The sequence below is a fragment of the Gambusia affinis genome, linkage group LG15, assembly GCF_019740435.1.
Source record: "Gambusia affinis linkage group LG15, SWU_Gaff_1.0, whole genome shotgun sequence".
NCBI classification, from domain to species: Eukaryota; Metazoa; Chordata; class Actinopteri; order Cyprinodontiformes; family Poeciliidae; genus Gambusia; species Gambusia affinis.
In genome coordinates this window covers 12,963,120-12,988,384 of record NC_057882.1, presented here as the reverse complement: position 1 = coordinate 12,988,384, position 25,265 = coordinate 12,963,120, and the positions used below count along the sequence as shown (strand labels likewise).

The 25,265-nt window shown below is 40.0% G+C and overlaps 1 protein-coding gene across 3 annotated transcripts; it reads right to left on the bottom strand.

The window, feature by feature from the left end:
- Positions 1–5,286: 5,286 nt before the first annotated feature.
- On the bottom strand, positions 5,287–24,790 carry LOC122845178 (plastin-3-like). Of its 3 annotated transcripts, none has more exons than XM_044141298.1 (16): positions 24,568–24,790; positions 17,590–17,694; positions 16,932–17,083; positions 13,962–14,091; positions 13,004–13,136; positions 12,377–12,458; positions 12,134–12,299; positions 11,886–12,028; positions 11,084–11,179; positions 10,788–10,983; positions 9,424–9,502; positions 9,214–9,331; positions 9,001–9,131; positions 7,522–7,645; positions 7,295–7,419; positions 5,287–6,468 (listed from the first exon to the last, which is right to left on the bottom strand). In XM_044141298.1, the coding sequence occupies exons 2-16, from the start codon at positions 17,648–17,650 to the stop codon at positions 6,336–6,338; spliced, it is 1,869 nt and encodes a 622-aa protein (XP_043997233.1). In that variant the 5' UTR covers positions 17,651–17,694; positions 24,568–24,790; the 3' UTR covers positions 5,287–6,335. The 3 variants fall into 3 exon arrangements, with proteins under 3 accessions (XP_043997233.1, XP_043997234.1, XP_043997232.1); XM_044141299.1 differs by lacking the exon at positions 24,568–24,790 and adding an exon at positions 20,170–20,357; XM_044141297.1 differs by lacking the exon at positions 24,568–24,790 and adding an exon at positions 17,792–17,810.
- Positions 24,791–25,265: the final 475 nt, after the last annotated feature.

The window sequence follows — 25,265 nt, the reverse complement described above, 5'->3', positions numbered from 1 at the left end:
TTGCTCAAGGTGCCTGGATAGACTAAAACCACAACTCTCTAACGGAACAAACCATCTGATTTGTAAAACATGGTGGTGGCAGCATCATGCTGGAAGGATGTGCTGGTTTTCAGCAATGAGCTAAAAGCAGAAATAATTCAGTCAGCCTGATTAATTCAGCCTGACTGGATTATTTGTGAATCAAACCCACCCTTCATTCCAAGAGTGAGAACTAAACATGTTGGAAGCTAAGCTGTTTCAGCATGTTTTTGTTGCACCACCAATCTGGAATAAGCTTCTTGCTTTCTGTAAGACTGCTCACACTCTCGCTTTATTTAAAACAAGATTCTAAACTTTTTTATTTGCTGTTGCCTAGTTTTTATTTATTTATTTACTTATTATATATTTTTTTTGTTCCCCACCAGGGGGTCCTTTTTGTGGGCTCTGGTGTCCCTTATGCCACAGTGGGCTGACAGGAAGGGGGGAGGACATGCGGCAGGTGTCGTCGGGTCCGGGAATCGAGCCCGCGTCGGCCGCGTCGAGGGCTGGGGGCTTCCAGGCGTGGGGCGCACTACCCTCTACACCACCGGAGCACGCCCCAACTTATTATTATTTTTAAACCTGTTCAAATTTAGTCTGTCTAATTTTAATCTGTTTGATGTGAATATTGTTTTTAACTTCTTTGTAGAAGCACTTTGAATTGTCTGACTGAAAGGTGCTATATAAATTCAGTTGCCTTGCCTTGTCTTACCAAATCAGTGGCAGCTATATATCTGTATGGATACTGTGATACATAAAGACAAGCCATGGCATTTGTTGCCAAATCGGTGGCTGCTGTATTTGTGTAGATAGATGCATTCTGTTTTTTGTTGTTTTTTCTTATTTATGTGCATATTATATACGTACAATTATATTATGTACACACTGATTCAGTGTCAGTTACCAAGTCTTTTGTGACATATATGCCAAGGCATTGATGACACATGTCACATCTTTTATGACATGTGCTACATCTTTTTTGATGCACGACATGGCTTTTGTGACATATACCATGCTGCATGCCACATCTTTGGTGACTTATGCCACTGCATTTGTGACTTATGGTACATCTTTTGTGACACACTATGGTTTTTGTGACATGTGTCATTTTGAATATGTTTATACAGAAGAGACCAAACGTTTGGACACACCTGAATTGGATTCAATTTGAAGGTGTGTCTGTATATTCTTGGGAAGGGGGGTGATTTTCATTCATTCGTAATAAAATGATTCATATTCATATTCTATACTCATTGTACATGCTGTGGTATCTGTCACCAAATCCGTGGTGGATGTCTGTGTGTATATGTATATACACAAATTCTGATTTTATTTTTTCTTACTTACTTGTTATTAATAAAATAATTTATGTTTATAAATACTGTTTATAGTATTTATAAACATAAATACTATAAACAGTATAAACAGTACCAGGACCTTCTTGCTCCTGGGTTCGATTCCTGGCCCGGGGATCTTTCTGCATGGAGTTTGCATGTTCTCCCTGTGCATGGTGGGTTCTCTCCGGGTTCTCCGGCTTCCTCCCACAGTCCAAAAACATGACTGTCAGGTTAATTGGGCTCTCTAAATTCTCCCTAGGTGTGAGTGTGTGTGTGAATGGTTGTTTGTCCTGTATGTCTCTGTGTTGCCCTGCGACAGACTGGCGACCTGTCCAGGGTGAACCCCGGCTCTAGCCCAAAACGTTAGCTGGAGATAAACACCACCATTACCCGACTCCACTAAGGACCAGGGTGTAATAATAATAATAATAATAATAATAATAATAATAATAATAATAATAATAATAATAATAATAATAATAATAATAATAATAATAATAATAATAATAATAATAATAATAGTAATAATAATAAAAAACAGAATACAACTGCCACTGATCTGGTGAAGATGCTGTGGCTTCTGTGTCAAATTGAATATAGAAGATAAATATAAATTCCATCCATCTATTTTCTGATCACCCTTGTCCCTAATGGGGTCGGGAGGGTTGCTGGTGTCAATCTGCGTTCCGGGCGAGAGGCGGGGTTCACCCTGGACAGGTCGCTAGTCTGTCGCAGGGCAACACAGAGACATACAGGATACACAACCATGCACACACACTCACACCTAGGGAGAATTTAGAGAGAACCCACACATGCACAGGGAGAACATGCAAACTCCATGCGAAAAGATCCTGGGCCGGGAATCGAAACCAGGATCTTCTCTCTGCAAAGCAACAGTGTTACCAACTGCACCACTATGCAGTCCAGTTAACTTTTGTTTAAATAAATCCATCCATCCATTTTCTTTCGCTTTATCCGGGGTCGGGCCGCGGAGGTAGCAGCTTCAGAAGGGAGGCTCAGACTTCCCTCTGCCCCATAGTCCCTCCAGCGTGTCCTGGGTCTTTCCCAGGACACGCTGAAGGGACTATCCGACAGAAGGTATTGTGATACCTTCTGTCGGATAGTCGAACCTTGGATTCAAGGTTCGACTATCGATTGAGATTGAGGTTCAATTGAGATTGTGATACCTTCTCTCCAGGACCCCTGAATAGACCTTGCCAGGGAGGCTTAAGAGTGTGACCCCCCATAGAGAGAAATAAATCAGTTTCTCAAATTGTTTGAGTTCAACTAAGTTATCAGTTAGTTGAACTAACGCTGTAACAGTTCAGTTTAGTTCTTAAACTAAACTGTTACAGCATTATTAACAAGCCTGTAACAACTATGGCAAGACATGAAATGACAAATCCTGCAACTTCTCCAGTACACACCTTTTTGAGAAGCCTGTTCTCAAAATCTTTAAAGACCTTTTTCATTTGTTCTTGCAACAGCTCAGTCATCTTGGCAATGAGATGTTCATCCTTTGTTTTCAACAGATTTTCTATTTCTGAGCTACTGTGTGTATTTTTCAGCTCAACAAGCACTTTTTTGCACATGCATTTCCGCTTTTTCGATGTTGTACCAAATTTCTTTGGGATTTTGATACCTTCTGTCATCCTGTCTTTTATTTTGTTGATCAGAGCGATTTCCTCTTCGCCTAGCTCATCTAGAACTTTTAAAGCCCCACAGTCGACCAGCAGCCCAAGCGTTAAGTTAGCCGCAAACAGCTGCAGCTTATTTCTTTCAAGTTCCTCCTCCAAAGGGTCAGGAACATCTGGATAATTAAAAAATATCCTTTTTATCTTCATTTTTTCTTTAAAAGTCTGCACGACACAATTCTACGCTTTTGAGTGTGAGAATTCTTAGAATCTTTGCTTGTGAAGAGTCAGGGAAGGAGAAAGTTACTCAAAAGGTATCAAAGCCGTTGATACATCATCATTCATTTACGTCCTGTCAATGACGTCATAGGGTACATACCTTGTCAAGTCTCCCGTTTTGGCCGGGAAATTAACGCATTTTTTCCCGCCGCGCTTCCGTATTAGTAAAGTATAAGTAAAGTTCCCGTATCATGAGATAATAATTTTAAATAATTTCTGTGCCTCTCCAATTAAACCACTGGCCTCGCGAGAATTGATACCTGCGCGCTTCGAGAGCGCATACAGTCTACTTGAGCTCTGCTTGTCTCCTGTCGTTGAGAGAGCAGACCGACATGTTCAGTGATATTTAGTTCATATATAACATTTCTGCTCTAATGAGACAGAGCAGAAAATGTACTGTATTTATAGTACTGTAAATTATGTTTTAAAAAATAAACATTTACTACACATACTATTATGACCATTTGATAAAATATATGATAGTTCTATCTTTATGCTATAATCATGTACAATATGTTATTACTATTATTAATCGTATTTTTTATATACTTAACAACACTCAACTTTGCGTGAACCTACATATCTGACGGCGCTGTTGCACCTAAATATCGCCTCCGTGGGAAACATTAACTGAAAACTTTTCCTAAGCAACAAATAATGTACAAAGTTCTTCAGCAGACAAATTGAAACTTTTGGTCCAATTGTTGTCATCTGAAAAGAACTGAGACGACGAAGGCCGCATGAGACAGCCTCCTCATCAAGCAGCACAAAGGCAGATGCCGGAGCCGTAATCAGAGCCTTGAAAGACTTTACAAGGAGCGAAGCCCAGAGGAATTCACACGCTGCCGAGATCCGAGTCAGTGAACAGCGACTCGCAGTCTGCCTCGTCTACACCCCGCTGCGCTGGGAAAAGACAACAAATCAAACACACAATTACTCTTGCTCACGGTTCGCTTTGTCAGACAGATGACAGGTTTTATGAGGAGAAAGAGGGAAGGACAGCAACAGAAACGGAGATAAGAGGAAGGAGAAGTAGTAAAAGGAAAACGAGGTAAACAGTTGAATCATAAAAGTTGCGCTGAAACGTCTCTTTTCATTTCATTGCAGCAGAACGTCTGAAGAGCCACCAAAAGCTTTTCGTATCAGACCGTCAAGCATGGATTGACGATAATAATTCAGTTTTCCTAAAGAAACGTCCAGCACAGAGAAAACACTACACATCACCAAAAATGACGCCTTACCTGCAGTGAAGCATGGCAGTGGCAGCATCATGCTCTGGAGATAAGCACGAACAGTTCTAATAATCAAATCAGAGCCAAAACATTCAGGTGTCCTTTTAGAAAGCTCCAGATGAAGATGGAGTTTAATCGCCAGGATCACCAAGTACAAGCAAAATTAACAAAAGAATGACTTTATGAACAGAAATATACTTTATGAAGTAAATCTGAAATCAAATCAGTTCAGTCATGCATGGAGTGTTTTGGACAAGTGATCTTCTCAAAATCTGATGGATTTGGATAAATGTGGCAATGCAGAGAGCTCTGAAATGAATAAAAGATGTGGTGGAAAAAAAATATATTACTCGACTGTGTCCACATTTACACAATTTCATATTTTTCAACAGATTTGTTTTTCAGCTCAGCACAAGACACGTCACATTTAAGCAGAGGCAAGTTTGAAATAAAAAAAAAAGTCTTTGTAAGAAAATGCATTTAAATCCACTGGGGTAGAAATAATTGGAGACTTGAAGAGAATTCAGAAAAGATTTCCTCTGTGAAATGCATTGAAAATGCATTAAAAAAAATAAAAATAAAAAAAGTCCCTGACTATTTATTTTGTATTGCCTTTCTGACATATCTGAGCTTTGCAAATGTTACCATTTCAGAAAAGCAAAAATGATATACATTTGCTCAGCAGAGAACCCGAGTATGACACAAACTAAGTTTCACTTCAAAGTTCTACCACATCCTTTTACAAAATTTCTTGAAAAACAAACAGCAACGACCACACTGATCAGCTGTTTTCAAAGTCAAGTTTATTGTTACATGTAAAGCACTGACTTGGGAGAATAGACATGAACAAAAGACCAAATTCAATTTGGCCGTCGTCATAGCACATCATCAAGCTACTTGGAATGAAGTAACTGTATTTGGTAATGTTTATTGTGAGCAGAAAACAAAGAGAAACCCTCAAAGCACAAATACAAATCATCTTTGATAGTTGAAGGCACAGCATGAAGCCAGGAGAGTCGAGTCAGCCTGCTCACCATCGAATGGACACAGTATTACAAAAAAAGAAAAAAAATTCCCAATGCAACACAAATCAGACATCCTTTAAGACAGCATTTACAGCACGTTGCATGATAATCCCAAGAAAAAGAAAAAGATGACGAGGGAATACAAACGGTATTTCCTCCCACAAGTCATCGCCACAAACTGACCTCATGGCTTCTGTTTTCTGATATGTAGACGTCCGTGGAGTCCCTACCGAAACGCTCGCACGTCATTGAGTAAGAAAACATGTTTGAGCATCTTTTTTTCTTCTTCTAAAGTGTCCTCCACCCAAACTTTAAACCTCTCTGACTTACTTTTGGCTCTCTGATGCATGTATTCAAAGGAAAAGCACTCAGGAATGTCTGTTGCTTGGTCGAGGAGATAATTGAATTATCAGCCAGAGCAGAAATATATAAACAACCTTGCAGCTGGTATATTATGCATATTTGTATTGGGGGGGTGGGGGGGGGGACAAAAAAAAACAGCATTCTTATAAATGAGCGTAGCAGGTTGATAAGAGTCGCCTCTGGAGATTTTCCATCCTGAAGCTTCACCTTCAATAAAAAGGATCCTTCAGAAAATACCTCTGTGTATGAGAAGAGGTAGAGGGTGCATGCAAGTGTATGATTCTGACTCATTTTAAGGCAAAAAAAAAACAACCAAACAAACAAACAAAACCAAAACAAATCTTCATTTCTTCGGTTGAGGAAGCTTTTTCAAAATGCTAATTGTTTTTATTTTTTTTTTGGGGGGGGTGGGAAGTGTTAAGTATCCCTGTGATCCGAGCAGCTCGCTTAGGCGCGCTTCATCCCTCGTCCCATCAAGCAGGCAAAGACCGTCATCACCATTTTTGGCTTGACCTCCACCAGGTCCTCTGGCAGGGCGTAGACACGAGCGCCGATCTTCCTCGCCATAGAAACGGCATATCTGGAGAGGAAATGGGTGTTTACTGAGGTAAGCCGTTCGCATGTAAGCAACATAACTGGTCTGGTAAACATTCATGGTATGATGAGCTTGAGGGAAAAAACAAAACAAAAAAAAAAAAACAGTTCCACAGTTTTACAACTAAAAAGAAGTAATGATTGATAATAATTATAGTTGTATATACTGACAAAATATATAACATGATCCAGTTAAATGGAAGACTTTTTAAAGGAATCATGATTAAATTCAGGCTGTCAAAAGGTTAGCTGCTCAAACATTTATTTATTTTTGTCATTATTGATGTTTCAGATCATGTAGCACACTTTGAAATCAGATCAAGATGACCAGAGGAAGCACAGAGTATAGTTTTCATAAGATTATTTTTTTACAGCAAAAAAAAAAAAAAAAAAAAAAAAAAAAAAAAAAAAACACCTACTCCATTTTGCAGAATTAGTGTAATAATAATAAATAGTGAAATAATTTTTTCTGTATAACAATTTGTTGAGCAAAAATATACAGAACTTGCTAAATGTACTTTTAATTTTCAAGTAAATATCCCTGTTAACACTTTTTTGTAGATGTGCTCTTTATAGAGACAAATCTTCATTGATCGACAACAGCAACAAGTTGGGGAGGGGCTGATGCAACTTTACTCAAAGCTCCACACAGCTGAAGAAAACCCAATCCTTCTGACATTCATTAAAAGAAATGAAGCCATCATAACAGGACAGAAATTGTAAACGGCTTGAAACAAAAACTTTTGTAAATCCGGGGTCGGTTAAAGAACCCGTATCTTAACTCGGTTTCACAGTTTTCACTGAATTCTTACTTGGCATTGTCCAGTTTGTCGTCTTCAGACAGTTTGCCGGTTTTAACCAGGTCGAAGTTGATGCTCCCAGGTTGAATGGCATCAATCAGCTCCAGCACTGCCAGACTGCTGCTTATCTCCTTGTCCTGAACATAAACACAAAGATCGCAACAAATCGACCAAAACCAACAACAACAACAAAAAAAAAGGACCACAATCATTTCCACAATACAACCAGGAGGATCTACCTTAAAACTTGAAATCTTGGTAGATTTTCCAGCCTCTGCCAATGTTTTGTTCACCCATTTTACAATGATGTCATCATTTACTTTCTCTCCATCACCCAGTTCCTCCAGCACATTCAACGTGTATCTAGAAGAAGCAGCATATTTGTTATGACCATGACCAGAAAATGAAAGTGCAAAGAATGAAATGGACAAACGAGGACAGGGTCTGCTTTAATTAATAAAAATGATCCAACATAATGTGGACACCATTTTGATTTTTTACAGTCAATTTGAGCAGCCTCTTTCTTCAAGCTCATGTCCACTGAAAAACAGTAAACCTATCACAATACAAGTGTTTCATAACAGACAATAGTGAAAATTTTTAATATCAATAATTATTGACTAGTTTTTTTTGTTTTTTTTCCCCACCAGGGGGTCTTTTTGTGGGCTCTAGTGTCCCTTATATGACAGTAGGCTGACAGGAAAGGGGGATGGAGAGGGAGGAAGACATGCGGCAAATGTCGCCGGGTCCGGGAATCGAACCCGGGACGGCCGCGTAGAGGACTGAAGGCCTCCATATGTGGGTCGCGCTGTCCCCTACGCCACCACAGCACGCCCATTATTGACTAGTTTTCGTTTTAAATATCTGAAAAGTGCCAAACTGTTTTCACTCTGCTGTTTTTTATTTATTTATAGCAGCAGTTTAAAGTATTTTTTTACTTTAAACTGCTGCTGGTTACTCAACAAGTTGTTGCTAGGTAACCAAAGAGTGGGCGAGCTAGTTGTTGCTAGGTGACCAAAGAGTGGGCGAGCTAGTTGTTGCTAGGTGACCAAAGAGTGGGCGAGCTAGTTGTTGCTAGGTGACCAAAGAGTGGGCGAGCTAGTTGTTGCTAGGTGACCAAAGAGTGAGTGAACTAGTTGAGGCCACCAATCTTGCTTAGCTAAACGGCAGAGGTTCCTCCGCCTACATTTCCCAGAATTCTTTGCTGTTTTGAATCAGATTTCAGTGAATATTCTATCAGACATGATCTATCGATATTGATCACATGTCTGTTGGAAACTATAAATTGGTGCCACTAATCTTACTACACAATTTAAAGCAGCACTATTGTTTTTTTCCTCCATCTATGCATTTAAAATGTGTAGAGTTATTTAAGTGTGATGAGATAGATATCTCAGAGAACAGAGATACTGACAAAATGATCCGGGGGTGTTAATACATTTGAAAGAAACTGTCGTGACATTTAATTTAAAAAAAAAAAAAAAAAAAAAAAGCAATGGTGTACTGTAATCCTCTCATGATGTGATTATTTCCCCAACAAGCTTCATTACGCTACATAAACAAACTGATTATTTTGAATACAGAAACGACTGATGCTATAGAAAATTTGCCAAATGTTGAATTTCTTCACAGGTGATTATGTTCCAAGTAAAAAATAAAAATAAAAAAGTGTGCTTAAACTTAATTTAGGTCTAAAATGTGAAACTGTGATGCAGTACCTCCTCATGAGCTGCCACACCAGTGCCAGAGTCAGGGTGGGATTGCCATCGTTCAAGTCCTGCCCGCCGATGCCAACAAGAGAAAACTTGGTTGTTTTGCCCAGCTCCACTGCATAGTTACAATTCTCCAACTGAGGGGGGGGGACAATACAGGCGTCAACACAAGACGGCAAAAGCCTGGAAACAAAACTGATAAGACTCTTGACAAACTACCTTTTTCATATTTGTTCCCAGTTTGGGATAAGGCGGCTTGTTGACCTTGTTGTTCCAATCCACCTCCACTTTGATTCTCTCGTAGAGCTGAAGGATGACCATGGCATCCTGCAAATCTCTGAAACATCCAGTAGGTCAGTCAGCATCAAGCCCGTCCATGTCAGAGTCCTCAAAGGGGGTTTGAGGTTCGTTTCTGTAGGCAATACTTACACATACAGATGGTGCACAGTGGGGCTCACGCCGAGGGAGTTCATCCAGTTTCTGAATGTTCTCTCTTCTCTCGTCTCACCTAATCCAGAAAGGATTGTGGGATTTAGCCGACTTAATGGTGACTGCCGATCGTGTTTTATAATAGTTTTCATTGTATGTAGCGTATAACTAACAAAGCCAGAGGGTAGACGTTAATTTTTATTCCAAAATGTGGTATTTGCCTCTTCTGCGGCAGAAACCTAAAAACAGTTCCATTTCATCTCTACTGACTGCCAGAGAGCGGAGCTGAAAGGACTGAATGTTTCCAGTTTGAGTAGTAATACCAACAGAATCATATCTGTGACACATCAGCTGATCAGAGGCTACATGGTCTGATATCATCCAACGCTCTGGTCCTTTTTTCTTCTTGCATGCAGTTCGCTTTGCATTGCATCAGCCTTTGGGATCATTTCAGTGGACGCCCAATCGCCTGTTGATTTGAGTAGCGGTGCATCGCCTTCATAGGGGCTACGATGGGTTGATCTTCATTTGCGCCAATTCTGATGTTTGTTGGTGATAACAGTGTTTCCGCCGCCTCTCTTAACTCACAGCTTCTGACTACTGTGTTGCAATATACATACCGGTTACTATCGGAGCTTAGCCAATGGTGTTAACCTCTCCAAGTTTGTCGTTTTGCTGGATGTGATAGCAGTGTGTTTTTTTTGCTCCTTAACTTTGAGACTTGCCTGCCTTGGGCATGATCACGTGGCGGGGAACATGGTCACTGTGGCTCCTTCTAAGAAGAGGTGAGAGTCGTCTAATCAGGGTCTTTCCATAAGAGTTGAGTAGTTGTCTACAGAACTGCCGGACATTAAATCTTTTTTTTCCCCCGGTACGCCAGTTGGACACGTCGATGGCAGTGACTGGGTTCTTTTCTCCACCCAAGCCCGAGTTGGCTGCTGAGGAGGATGTGTTGTCTTTGGCTGCCTGTCACTTTAGAAGTGGAGGAGGAGGTGCAGTCTACCCTCAGAGTGAGACAGAGCGCAGCTACTGGGTTCGGTGACAGCTCTATGCTGGACATCATGCAGGTGACTTCCTCTGTAAAAGCTTGCAACACCAGAGGGTGTGCTGGCCACTTTGGCACATCTCATGTTCGCCCTCTCTGCATACCATCAGGAGACTAGTGGCACAACTACAGAAATTGGCTTTAGTGATTCAGTGCTTCAGACCTGGCATCATTAAAGCCCGGCGGCTTCTTTCAGCAACGCCTCTGGCAGGAAGTAGGGATGAAATAGAACGAAAGCGATGACCGCCAGAGAGTCTCCGCATTGTGCACAGACTTTTGTTGTTGCAATTCAATTCCGAGGATTTATTTTCATACCCACCCCCCAGGAGGTCCCAGTCGATGTCCTCGTTCTCCGGTTTGGTCAGCGCTGGGTATTTGTTGAACAGATTGGCCACAAAGGCAAGGTTGAGTTTGGGGTTCCCGCTGACGACGTCAGTCGGGGTGACAAACTGTCGACAGCCGAGCCGATCGGCCTGCTGCAGCATAGCTTCTGCCCTCTTCAAGTCATCTTTCTCCTGAAAGGCACACAGATGCCACACACACGGTCGGGTGAGAACTGCAGCACAGTTTGGCAACGCGTGGAGAGATTCAGCTGTGGGAGGTCGATGTGCTTACGTTGAAGCCTGCCATGTTGATGTCGATGCGTGGCCGATTCTCCTCTGTGCCTTTAGGGGAGATTTGATTCAGAAGGTGGAAATAGGCCTTCGAGTCCTAGGAACAAAAATAGGATTAATAAATAAGTTATTAGGGTCTTTATACCGAAAAAAAAAATTATAATAAAGAGATTGTAAAGTAAAATTAATGGGACTCCGCAACAAAATACAAAAACACTTTCCAAAAGTATTCATACGCTTTGAACATTTTATTACATTACAACCACAAGTTTCGGTGGGATTGTATGTGATCAAGAAAAGACATCCACAGCTTTTTAAATCTTTTACAAATAAAAATCTGAAAAGTGTGTAAAACATTTGTATTTAGCAGCCTTTATTCTGAAGCCCGTAAATAAGTTTCAGCTTAGGGAAGCGCATTCTCGAGGCTGGGGACAACAACCCTAAACATGCAGCCAGATCAAAGCATATAATTGTTAAAAACAGCCATTTTAAGGCAAATCTCAACTAATTACTTGTTACTTAAAACACGCTGGCAAAGAAACTGATATTTTAAATTTAATGACTATGCTGAACTTTGCATCACCAAATCAGATTACGCCTCCATTCCTCTTAAAGGAGCAGCTGAGGTGGGTGTGTGGGTGAGGTTGGTAAACATAAAGATGAGCTACCTTTGCTGGTGTCTGCTGTGTTGGTGGACTTAGTTACCGGTCATGTGGAGTTTGATGATGGGTTTAAAAATTCCACATCCTCTCCTTTAAACTCGGACAATTTGACGTTTAAATATAAAACTAGACCACTCTTACCTTGATGTCTGAACTGAAGTTGTTGATCTTTGGATAGCCAGCGTTCTCCAGGTGAAAGTTGGCCCAGCGCAACAGCAGCTCCTCTGGAGACAGCTTCATCAGGTCCTCCAGGGTTTCCCCGTCTCTCAGCAAGGCCGCGAGCGCTGGGGAAGGGTGATAATCATCCGTTAATCTACTCGACAACACACCACTGAGCCCTGGTGAGGGGGCTTAAGCATGTGTTATGTAATTGTAACCTCTCCCGATACCTTCATTTCTGCTGAGCTCGATGTCGGCAAAGAGGCCAATCTTGATGATCTGCCACAGGAGGCCCAGCACCAGATGGGGCTTCCCTTCTTTCAGGTCCAAAGCCCCAATGTTCACCACGTGGCAGCCGATGGCAGACGCCGAGTTGAGAGCCAGGTTCAGGTTTTCCTGGAGGGCACGAGTCGGACGCTTTAGCGCCTGCAGGAAACTTTAGCAGAATGCCTCCGATAACCAGTCAAACTTACCTGTGTTGTAAACGGGGTCAGCTTCTTCTTATTGATTGTTCTCTCGTCGATGGTGTCTGGCACTGACAGATTGATCATTTTGCTGTTTGAAAATAAAAATAAAACACACCTTATAAGTTTGCTGGAATATAAATTTGAATTTCAAAAAAGATAACCAAAGAAAAAGAGACGAGATTTTTAGGGCTCAAACAGTTTATCTAATATTTTCATGAAAATAAGAGATAATATATAATCATAATGATCATATGTTGTTTTTGTTTGGAGCATATTCAGACTGACTATAATTCAGGTTTATCAATTTTATTGCACTACCACTGCAGGTGAGATGTTTATAATTTGGACATTTTTGGAGTTCTGTACATTGCAGCTCAATCATCAAAACACATTTATATCCCCGTTTTCAATTTGGTTAAAATATTTGTGTTTAAGCCATTCTACTGTTGGAAAAACAAGCATCGATATTTAACCCTTTATAACAATTTAACTGAATTTCTTTAAAGACAAAAAGAAAAAAGAAAAACATTCAGCATTACTATAGTTACAAGATCTTTTCATAGGTTATTATCTACCCAGAATACAACCAGAGGTTGCAGGTGACCTTATGCTGGTGTTAGACGGGGGACTCACCAGAGCACAATGCCGTCTCCCACAGTCTTGAACAGAGCGTCTGTGTTGGGATCCATGGGCAGGACATGTCGACAGTCGGGATCCTTTTCCAGAGCCGTGTTGATCCAGTTCACAAAAGCGTATCGTTCCTCCTCTGCAAGTGAATGTGGGCACCAAATTGGTTAAAATTAAAAAGCGCCTTCATTTGTGCATCATTTGTTCCCATTAAATCAGTTTTTGTTCCATTTTTCTATTTCCGTTAAAGGTGTGACCAATTCTAATCCATTATTTTCCCATGGAAAGTACTCCAAGCTCAGTTCCCTTGTGTTCACCTGTGACTCCGAGCTGGAAAGTTCCACTGATAAAAACTATCACTAAACTAATAGTGACATCAACATGTTCTCTCTGCTTTAAATGTTTGAGTGCCACGTCCCACCAGCTGTGCAAGAAGACGCATTTCTTTCCACCTTCTGGATTCCAAGACAAAAATAATATAATCACAAGTAAATATTTGACCACATCAGGCGAGCCACTGATGTAATGAGATACACACTGTCAGGAACGACTTCCCGTATAAACAAATTATTAGAATATCTTTCCACTGTTGCTACATGTTTGCTCTGAATGAATGGTTGATACAAAAAGTCAACAATTGCCAACAATCAGCTTGACTTTTACATATTTTTGATCAATTATGTGATTAACTGAAGTTGGTATTGCATTAATGGATTAAACTGAAATGTGTGACTTTAAATATTAACATATGAACTAATCTTTTGGACTTGTCTTATAAAGTGCTATGATACAGCATTAGCTGTCCATATGTACTACAAAAAAAAAACAACTAAAGAATTAAATTCTATTGCACTTTATCATCAACAATGTCCATTGCAGAGGTTCGCTTTAGCTTTCTTTCTCTGGAACTGAAATCCACAGGGTTCAAAGTCAACAGCTCACAACAAACATTAGAGTCACATACCAGAGTACGAGTGTTGTGTGCCTTCGCTTGACAACTCCGATGTCCCACCAATCGCCAGGATGCCCTCCTTTTTGTTGATGGCCTTGAGGAATGTTTTTGCAACTTGACTGCCCTTCAGCTCCTTGACAATCTGACACAATAAGAAAAAAATTATCAGAAAGACGGAAAAGAAAAGCGAGTCCATTCAATGTAAAGCTGCACTGGAAGAGGACCGATTATCTGCTTAACAAACAAAGACTAGACAACTTGAACAAAAACAGACTAATGCATATCAAACTGGTAGTTCCAAGGAAAGTAAGACTGATATATAATACTACAAAACCTAACCTTTCCTCCTAATCACATTGGCTGCAATCTTATGAGAGATTTTACCTCAGAAGTGGAAAAATACTCAAAACATGACTAACTTGTTTTTTTTTTTCAAAGGTTGCCATCAATCACACACAGACCACATTCACTACACAAATGTTCACAGCAAAATTAGGTTTACACAGTAAGGCTTTACATAAATACCAAGAGAAATAAATCTATTTTGTACTTTGCTCTGTTCACAGAATCACTGTTACGTTCATAGATAGTTTGTTGCAGAGCTGAACACACCAACAGAGTCTCTACACATCTGCTTGTTCAGTATTTGCACAGAAGCGTGTTCAAGCTTTTAATTTGTGCAATAAATCCTTTCACTACCCGACAAGAGATGATGCTAAAAACACAAAACCTTTTTTTCCCCCCACATCAGGCCACATTGAGAATCTGTTGCTTTATGAAGTTGTAAAAATGTAAGTTGTAAATCTAATCTCCAAATAAAAAACAGATTCCACTGTCACTATCCATTCAATAAAAATGTAACAAAAATGTCAAAGCTGTACATAAAAGACAAAAATCCACTTTTGGTGGATTTAAGAGATAAATCAAAATTAAATGATTATCTTGATAGATTCCTCAGCAAGTATGACCGCCTCTATAAAAACAGTTCTTATCCACTTTTAAAACAGGCCCTGCCGTCTTGTAAGAAAAACAAATTAGGGTGCATAAAATAAACACGCATGCTAGTTGACAGCATGCGTCAACTAGCATGCGTGTTATGATGCAGTTTGACTCCAGTTTGACTCTCATCAGCCTCTCACATGTAAATCATTTCAGCAGTATGACTGACATTCTGAAATACAGTTTTACTGTAATAATCCAGCAGTTATTTAAAGCCTGACGTGATGCGTTTTGCATCACATTTTTACATCGTCTCTGAACGCAGTAACTCAAGCAAACAGTAGTAGGCTCTCTTTATTTTAGCCGACGCTTTGATTTTTTGAACGGGTTGATTTAGCATGGAGCCGAATGGTTTTTTTTTTTAAAAAAGAAAGCTCCACCAAGAAGTTGTTTTATTGCATCACACCAGTCCAATTACTAAAACTTGGTTGACACTGCAAAATATCAACAACAACAAAACGTAGGATGTGACTGCTTTCAGAGACGACAGCAAAAAGTAAAGCAACACATAAGATAAGCTTTCTTAATGGTTTAACTTATTGAATATTTTCATAAAACTTTTAAATTGAATGAGTTGATGTCAGCAAATCTATAATATTAAGGGTAAAAAAATATGAGAAGCATGGTCATATATTGACCATGCATAAAATCTACTCACTGTGGCAATAATGAAACATCCTGTGCTAATAAAGATAATCATCTTTCAAAATGTAATTAAAGCCATCAATATTTTGCACAGCTTGGCATTGCAGTTTCACTAACTGATGCAAAAATGTGGTGACATAGACAACTGATTTTAATAAGGAAACTATTAAAACATCTGAGGTTGTAATGGATGTGTGGGGTTTTCACAGCAAGTGTCAACGAGTAAAAATACTTCCTGCTGCTGAGGCTATCAGTGCTGAATCAGTGAGCTCAACCCCACAGGCGTTGGTGTGACCACAATGAGCTGTTCAGCTTGGCATTGCTCAAAATGTTTAAAAACCACAACAGGCTTTGGCACAAGCACACACAGTGGTGCAGGACGCCAACTTAAGTTACTCATGGACTCCAAGTGACAATGGTCACCGCAACAAGACAACGTTGACCAAATGATGATAAAGCGGCACTAACATCTGCAAAATGTGCATGTTTTCATTCTCAACGTGTATTTAGCTTGCACTGCTAAGGGTAAAAACAACTTAAGTAGTGTTTTGTCAAAGTCTTATGATTCACTTCCCTTTCACAGAAATCCCATAAAGTTCCTTGGAAAGTATTTATACTGTTTGAAATTCAAATGAGAGAAAATGTAAAAAGGCTCAAAGGGTAAGTCTAATGAGTTTACACATGTGGAGACTAAAATATCTGCCTATTCCTTAAAAAAACAAACAAAAAAAACATAAGAAATCTCTGGTTCAAATTGGACAAAAGGTTTTTCCATTCATTCTTAAATAGATTTAAGTCTGGACTCCAACCTTCACCCCCTGTCTATAGTTGTTTTTTGTTTTTACTTAAACTCTCCCATCTTCCAAACTCAAATGAAAGGAACACCTTTTGATAATTTGTTTTAAAAAAATCAATCTGAACCAGGAAAACTGTACAATTTTTCCCTTGTACTTCTAAGTTACGGTATAAACTACTTTATTGATCCATGTTGTGTTTGTAACAAGACAATATCTGGCAAAGTTCAGTGGGCAGGAAAACTTTGGCAGGGGTTTGTATGTGGGTACAGCACCACTGATTAGCAACACAAGAACTGTGCTGAACTTTAATTAGGCCACCTTACCTGGAGATTGTGTAATTTTTTTCAACGCATTATCCATCTCCTATCATACTGTAACAAAATAGTGGCAGTTTCAACAAATGCAAAAAAAAAAAATAAATAATTGTTTTAGAGAAGCTGGATTCTGCAGCTTTAAGGCAGAGGAGATGAAGACTGATTTATAGTTCAGAACCTAAAATATTTAGCATTAAAATATCCACAACAAGCTTTACTTAGCTTACCGACAAAAACTCCTCAAAGCTGATTTTGTTGTCCTTGTTGCGGTCGAGTTTCTGCAGGATTTCCCGGATCATGTATCCTGGTTGGGGGTGGCCGCTCTGTGTAAGAAGCTCGCCAAGCTCATTATCAGAAATAAATCCATTTTTGTCCAGATCTGGAGGAAAAACAGAGGCAGAGGATCCAGATGATTCTACTGCTGGAGCACATTTCTAAATGCCAGACCTGGGATGACGACCAATGACGACATATCCTGAAACCCCCAACAGCTTTGGTGTCAAAATTGCTCAAATCTTCAGTCAAAGCATTATCCAATAGGGGATTGTAAAATGTCAGAAAAGTTCAGGACTGACTGGGGGTTTTCTCTAGCTATTTGAGGTATGGAGAAACCGCTCCACCTCTGCCGAGTGTTGCTGTGCACTGCTGGTCAGCTGGCTGAAGGAATGCTACCAAATTTTTCCCCTGCTTACAAAAACAGCTAATGCAGCTTTCTTAAGAAAAAACAAAGACAGTCATGGCAAACAAACTAAAGGAGCGCCACCCTCAGACTAGATTCTCAATCTTTCTTTTTCTTTTTTTTTTTTTATAGTGAAATGGGCTACAAAAATAAATACAACTACATTCATCAATATGTTGAAGCTGTGGCCACACTGAATGACTCACCAATACTGTCGAACATCGCCCTCATCTCGTCCGCCTCATCTTGCGTTATTTTTACGGACATTTTTCTGTGCGTGACCAGACGTGGTCAGACGGAGGAAGGTGCGACTGCGGAGAGAACAGAGTTATCATCACCAGGGTCTTTGGAAAAAAAAAACAGGAAGTTACATTATGTTATGCTTTGCAAAGCCTTCAGCGTGTTCACCTAGGAGAGTCATTATTCCGCCTTCCTCTCAAGCAAAACCTAAGAGTTACTCCCCACATCTCCAGCTCAACACTCCCGCCTCCTCCAGCTCTGTTAATTACATCAGCTACTCCTTTCAGCGCTTCTCCTTTTCCCAAGCATGTTTGTTTAAACCAATCAGAGTGATTTCCTGTTTGCGCTATTGTGCAGCACAAGCTAGCACTGATAACGACCAGTAGAGCCAAGCATTCAGATATTTTTCTGATAAATCAGTTTTCCCCCCATATGACTAAGCTTAAAAACAAACTTCTTTTTTTTTCTTACAATAAAAAGAGTCAGCATGTGTACCCAGCAGCTGTAATTGAAAGCCGTCAGAGCCGTTTTGGGTTTTTGTCACAACAGGAAATAAAAAAACAAAAAAAAAACAAAACCTAAAATCCTTTAAACCCAGAAAAGTTACAGGCTTCGACACGCGAGGACGCAGGCCCCAAAAACTGGTTATTTAGCAGAACAAAAACCTCTGTGTTCCCAACCTCCTCTGAGGCAAAGTAACCGTCTAAAAATCCCAGAGAGAAATAAAAAAAGGAAAAAGGGGGATTTTTTTTTTTTTTTGGGTCAGGCCTTTTTTCCCGGCGCAGGAATGCTGGAGGCCAGGGCAGATCGGGCTTCACTTCACCGAGAGGTGCGAGTGTGAGGGAGTGTGACTGCATCTCTGCGGCCAAACCGGAATGGCGGCATTCCTCCTCAAAAACAAGTGTTGATATGAACAAGACGAGGTTTATTTTCCAGCTCAACAGGATTTGTTTTGTTTTTGTTTTTTTAAGAATAAAACTGCTCCATGATAATCAAACTGAATATATTTTTGCCACTACAGCAAATTAGCAAGCAATCCGTCACAAAGTTGTGCCTAGAGCACAACATTTTTAAAACCTTATTAGGAAATTCTACAAGTTAATCCTGACCAATCAGATTTGGAGGTCTTTTTTTTTTTTTTTAAGAATGAAGCACATTGTTTTGGCAAATCAGGAGCAAATTGACAATGAACAAAGCCCTGCATCCTCCCCTGAATGAAACTAATAATAGTGGTTAGAAAAAAAAAAAAAAAGATGATTCAACAACCATGTGGCCTGTGAGATGTGACTCGGTTCCTATAAAGCTTTTCCTACAGACAAAACAAAGGGATGAATTAAGCCCAAAGTGCAGATTAATTCAAAACATCAGAGTAGCAGCTTTAATTAGCCAAAATACCAACAATGTTGGTTTCTCTGCTTTTTCTGCAAAGCGACTCTAAATCAGGGCAAGTCATACTCCTCAAACTATTAGGAAAAATGGCGATGCCAGCGTTGCTATATTTAACTTTTTTTTCCCTTAAAGGATGTGAAAAAAAAAAAAAAAAGTGTCTGCTGAGGACAAACCCGGCTACAAGCAGAGGCTGACAAAACATTACCTCACTCGCCGTCCCTCGTCCCGCTGCTGCCCTCAGCAGAGACGAGGGTGGAAACAGGACAGGGGTTAAGTACATGAAGCAAGGGCACAGATGGCGGCAGACAAATGCGAGCCGGATCGCCGACCGCGCAGAAGAATAGGGGGTCTGTAAACGCCGGGGACAAACCGCGGTAATAAATCCTGCGCCACGCTAGGAAAGGAGTGCCGAGTGTCAGGCTCCGAAAGACAGTTGGTCCCTTTCTGACAGCTGGACGGTGCAAACTCCTCACCAACTAAATGCTTCATCAGCTGCCTGAATGGAGAGGCCTGACAGGATGCCAGTAGTCGGCTTTCAGGGCTGATAAAGGCTGGACTCCAAATTAGACAGTTTTCTTTTAAGACTTTTTATGACGTCACTTTGTGGCGTTTGACCCACCCGCAAATAAAACGATGCTGAAACTGGCCTCAGACTCCGCAGCGTGCAGGGCTACTTCCATCAGGACAAACAAGAATCAGTTAAAATCTACAGGAGAATACAGACAGGAAAATCACAGTCTGCGACCAGAAATACATTCTATGGCCCCCCAGACGGTAGAACAGACGGGGATCGATGTAATGATGCATTTAAGGTGGCCATATTGAATCCAGGTCAAGAAAAAGAGCAGTAAAGTGGTCTCTTGTGATTGTAACGCAGAAACCAAACTGATTGTGTTGGATTAAAACTAGAGTTTCCACCCAGTTAGCCAAAAATAAGGTCAGCATATAAACAAAATCTTTATCTAAATTACCTTTTCATTAAGATTTTTGCCACATGCTTGTTTTGCTAAACTAAAACTCTGTGCATTTACAGAATTTGTAGAAATCATTGGTATTTATTCTAGTAGATTTTTGAAAAATCTGTATTTTTTTGGTACAGTCAGAGTATCCCAAAAACACAACAAGCTACTCTGAGAAAAAAAGCATGAAGACTTTACCTCAGACAGGCTACTTCAGTTCACAAATTACATCATGTTGTACCATTACACCAACAGACTCCATACTAAGACTATTCAGTCATGTTTTCTAACACGGCGTTTCCCCAACCACATTCCTCAAGCGTTACCGCCCTGCATATTTTAGACGTTTTCCTGCTTCGAACACCTGATTCAAATGACTGCATTTCAGCAAAAGCCTGTTAATCAGCTATCAAATAAATTCAGGTGAGCTGAAGTAGGCAAATGTCTGAAACATGCAGCGCAGGGAGCCTAGAGGATCAGAGTTGGGAAACACTGTCCCCGTAGGATAGTATTTATTAAATGATGCTCCCATGCAACAAGAGTAATAAAAATGGTTCACATGAAGAAAAATATGAGGGAAATTTGATCAAAATGTGGAAGAGGTGGATATTGTGACTTCTCTGACTTGTATTTCAAATGCAAACGTTTTCATCATTGGATCGCCTTAATAAAAACACTCTCCGCTCCGAGTCTCTGTGATATAAAGCATTTGAAGTGGGCGACACTTTCATTTCATCCGTCTGCTCAGCAAATATTGGCAATAATTATTTTTGATAATGACTGAAACAAAAAGTCTTTATGTGGCTGCAAAAGTAGAATTAGGTCGTTAGGAATGATCCTGCTAGGACTTTTTTCAGAGTAAACACAAAACCCTCACTAAAGCACAAGACGGAATCTGAACAAAAAGTACGGATAGAGATACAAAAACATCAAATCAAAAACTTAAATCCAATTGTTTTCAATATCCCGGCTTACGTGTGTTAAAGCAGCTGTTGGACAGCTTTCCTCTTCAGTTTACCCTGAACTGTTATACTGCCATGTTTCACTCCAAACAGCAGCATTTAATTGTCGAGACAAGAAAGAAAAAAAAAAAAAGAAGAAGAAGAAGAAGCACACTGTCGTGCTTTACAGTTGCCTTTGATTCACTCGCTGAAGCCAATTAAAAAGCGGAGGGCTGCACCCAGATGGCGGAGTTCAATGGGAAGGGCCGACACACCCCGCCCTGCGCCTCATTCACATTTACGTGGGAAATGTGAGGCACACAAATAGAGTGGGCACCCTTCCCAAGTGTGGTCACGTCCATATGCACACACCCTAAGGCGTCTGTGAGGACACGGACGCCTTTTATTTATTTTTTTTTTTTAAACCGAGTCGCAATCGGCTGCAGATGTGAGGCAAACTGAGTCACCAAACGCTCTCTAACCACACCAGACTCTTATTTCCTTTTTAAGGCTGTGAGCCGAGGACAAGCTAAGCACAGACCCACGGTGCGACAGGTGAGGAGGTGAGAATGACAACACACACTGCATGAGGGAGTTCACACAACTCCGATACCAAGCGCAGCTGCAGGAGTAACACCAGTAAGGGTTTAAGGCTAATACCATAAAGCAAAGATAAATGATAACACATCATGGAAATATTCAAATAAAGCTCTCCGTCCACACGCTTTCTACAACTGTCCCCACCGCCTGCTCTCTTCAACCCCGACAAACCACTAGAACGAATGCTTATTAAATAACGAAACGTGTCAAAAACCGTGTTCTGCCTGAAATGAGATTCCAAACAAACAAAAACAGAAACCTGAGAATGCCATTAAGCAGGTTACTGTTGGTGTCGCTGAATCAGTCGGGTTGGCCGCAGGTAAGCAGCCACACCTACACAAGTTGGCCATTACTCAACAGAAGCATTGTAAAATATGATCCTTTAAATACAGCGTAGCCAGACAGTGCAGGTTTTTGTGAAGCCATGGAAGCAGTTTCTGGAAGAGTCTTTGAGCAAGTAGAGATAAAGTTTCACACAAAAAAAAACAAACATACAACATGTACATTTGCCTTAATGTGTTACTGCTGTATTGATGTGGTTGCTTTGCAGTTTTAGTTGCTGGTGTCTAAACACTAAAAGTATGTATAGAATACGATGTTTCGCATTTGTCCATTTGGGAGAAAATTTGTCATCACTTTAACAATTTAAAGTACTTTTCTCTAATCTGCTAATATTCTACCCAGTGGCAGTTCTACACCACATTTACTGGGTGGTGGGGGTTAGCGAAACGCTTCCATTTTTAATTCTTTGGTAAAGTAAAACTGAAGGTAAAAGATGAAATTAGCCCAAAGAACCAATTCATTATACTTTCTGTGCCAGAACACAACACCATAAAAAATAGATTTATTATGATCTCTTTATTACAGGAACTAGTTCAACTGGGGCGCTGTCCCCTGCTGGTCCCCCATTTAGAACCGCCCATGGCTCTATCATGAACATTAACAACTAGGAGATTACACAGATGCATTGTTGGTTTGATCAGTAGTCAAAATGCAGTCTTTAGGCGTTACTGGCCTAAACGGAGGCCATCGGCAAATAGAAATATTTGCCTGAATAAAGTGACGGGAGTTTTCACTGCCTGTATGAAACACAGCTGCCCCTCCCACACCTGTTGATGGGCACGACCAGCCAGTTGACTATAAAACAAAAGATACAAAACATTTCTTCTGCTTACAAGAGTCACAGACAGTCATTATGTAAAAGCTAAAGAAGAGCTACACCCTTTACTTTTTAATTAAGGTAGTAGTGTTTTAAAACCACAGTTGTCAAGCCACATGCCAAATCAGAACACATTTTGTTTTAGTTAGTCTGCTTAAAAATAGCTGGTAAAAAATAACTTATACAACTTTGCTGTATTGCTGTATTATTTTAGCAGCTGGAAAAGCAGCTATGTTTAAATAAAAGCAAATAAATTTTGCCTAATTTTTATTTTCTCTTTTAGAAATGTTGCCATTTCACCAGTCAGGCCTAAGCTTGTTTATTTACAGCAATGCGTATGGATAATTTTAGAATAATTCAAAAATGTTTTCACTCTGAAAAGCAGCATATTATTATTAAACGACATGTACACTGATCGCTGCTCTTGTGTTGAACAACAAGGTGAGAACACCTGACAGTGCAGAAAGCAGAGCAACCTGTTCAAGCAGACAAACACACACACACACACAGGTGTGAGCAACGGCGCTGGAAAAAAAAAATATATGTATATATATATATATATACACCTTTTCATTAAACGCGGCCACCCTTCCTGACAGTCTGGTTTGTCCTCAACGCGATAACATCACGCTCATAATGTCTGGCTTTAAAGACACAGACACTGTGCGAACAAGGAAACTTGCATCACATTTCAGCCTGTGAAGGTTGGAGACAATCACAGCTAAAACGACTTCCAGTTTCTACGACAACAAAATTTTTTTTTTTTTTTTTAAATAAAATAAATGTATTGTCTGCACCGCTCACGCTATCAAAAGCAAACAGCTACTAAGGAGTCTACTGAGTGCACTGCCGGGGAATTGTTTTCACAACACACTCCTTGTAAAGTCATAATATTTCTCAAGTGATGCGTTATGTGGATTTTGTTGAGGGGCTCAAACAGACTTGTTATTCAACCTTGTTCCAGCCACTCATCCTACAAGTGGGATCCCAGATGTAAAAGTGAGCTGAAAGCCCCAAAATGACTTTAGGAAAAATCTGGGGAATCACTCAGAGCAGTAAACAAGTTTACACAGACATGTTTTCACTTCAAAAAAAAAAAAAGGAAATAAAATACGTTCCCACGCTGTTCACAGGGTCAATCTAACATGAAATGTCATTTTTAAATTCCAGCTACTGTGCCTTACCTTGCCCATTAAGGCACCACTCAGAAGGGAGTGGACTCAACCAATTAAAAAGAAAAACATAGCTTTGTTATCGCGAGAAGACAGAGCACAAACTTTACAGGAAGATAAAAAAGTCTATTACATGACATATCAACCTGAATGGTGGGAAGCGTAAAGAAAAACACGATAGAGGCTGAATGGTGCAGGCTGCACCTTTACAGCTTCCTCCAGTCAGTCTGGGGCAGAGCCGCCTCTTTTTCTCCCCAGCTGACATCTTTACGACTATACGAGCATTTTTCAAACGCTACCAAGAATATTCTTTTGTACAAATGTTAAAACGCCAACTTGCACAAACAAAACTCCTCCCATGTTCAATCTCCATAGGTTCATTTTGATGTCTGCGCAAGTTACATCCTCTGAAAAGTTACCACTAGGAAATAAAGTAAAGGATGTTTACACTCCTTAATGATTTTAGTGCTATATGTGGGCAAGGATGATGAGTGTAGTAATGATGAACAAGCAGTGGCGCTAAAGCTAGTCAGCTAGCGACGGATATGCAAGTTTTACAGGCAGGAAACTATTCCCATTTATTTCTGGAAATCCATCCCTGTGATACAGAGGATGGCGGCTGTCTAAGGTAAGAACATGACATAAAAAACAACCCCCCAAAAGACAAAATAAAGCAATGAGAAGTTACTGGTCTAAAACTATTTCCCATAAATTTGGTACTCACGATGTCGGTGATCCAGAAATTCCAGACAGCGTCCAGCTTTGCAGCCCTGCCTCCTCCACGTAGAGACAAAAGTAGACGGCAAGAATTTTGTCCCCGCCCTGATGATGACCTCACCCCACAGGCTTTATGGAAGGCCAATACGGCCAAAAATGCTACCACTAACTAATGGTATCTTGTGAAACAACTGAACATGACTGTTTTACATTGCAGTCAGTCTCACTTTGAACTGTGTATTATTAATTCTAATCAATTTATATTAATATTAATTTGATTAGTGTGTATCTCTGTATTATAATAATTTCACCTGTTTTTTTTTTTGTTTTTTTTCAAGTAAAGTGCCTTCAGATTGCATTTGTTGTGGAGGAGTAGTGTAAAAATAACCAAAATTTATTTGAACCATGGAGTCTGGTCTTATTTTACACATTTTTAATTTTTGGATAGGTTTGCTCTTTTTAACTGGACTTTCTATATAAGTTTCACATTTTATATTAACTTTACTTTTCAACTGTATTATGCTTTATTGGGATATACCTATATACAACAAGATTAAAAAACACACAGATGGACTCCATTTGCCACTTAGATGACTTCTGAAGGGACAAGATTTTTGGGTGCAGTACTAATACCAAAAATGCTTACAGTTTTTAAATTCTTTTCCTTCTATTTCTAAATTATTCGTCACACAAAATCAGAAATAA

What these genes read in the sequence shown, in the direction of transcription:
- LOC122845178 (XM_044141298.1), bottom strand. Translation starts at nt 17,650, where the DNA reads ATGTCCGTAAAAATAACGCAAGATGAGGCGGACGAGATGAGGGCGATG. An exon ending in CGAGCTCAGCAGAAATGAAG is followed by an intron (nt 12,029 to 12,133) that starts GTATCGGGAGAG and finishes ACCCTTCCCCAG; the next exon opens with CGCTCGCGGCCTTGCTGAGA. An exon ending in TCAACATGGCAGGCTTCAAC is followed by an intron (nt 10,984 to 11,083) that starts GTAAGCACATCG and finishes TGTGCCTTTCAG; the next exon opens with GAGAAAGATGACTTGAAGAG.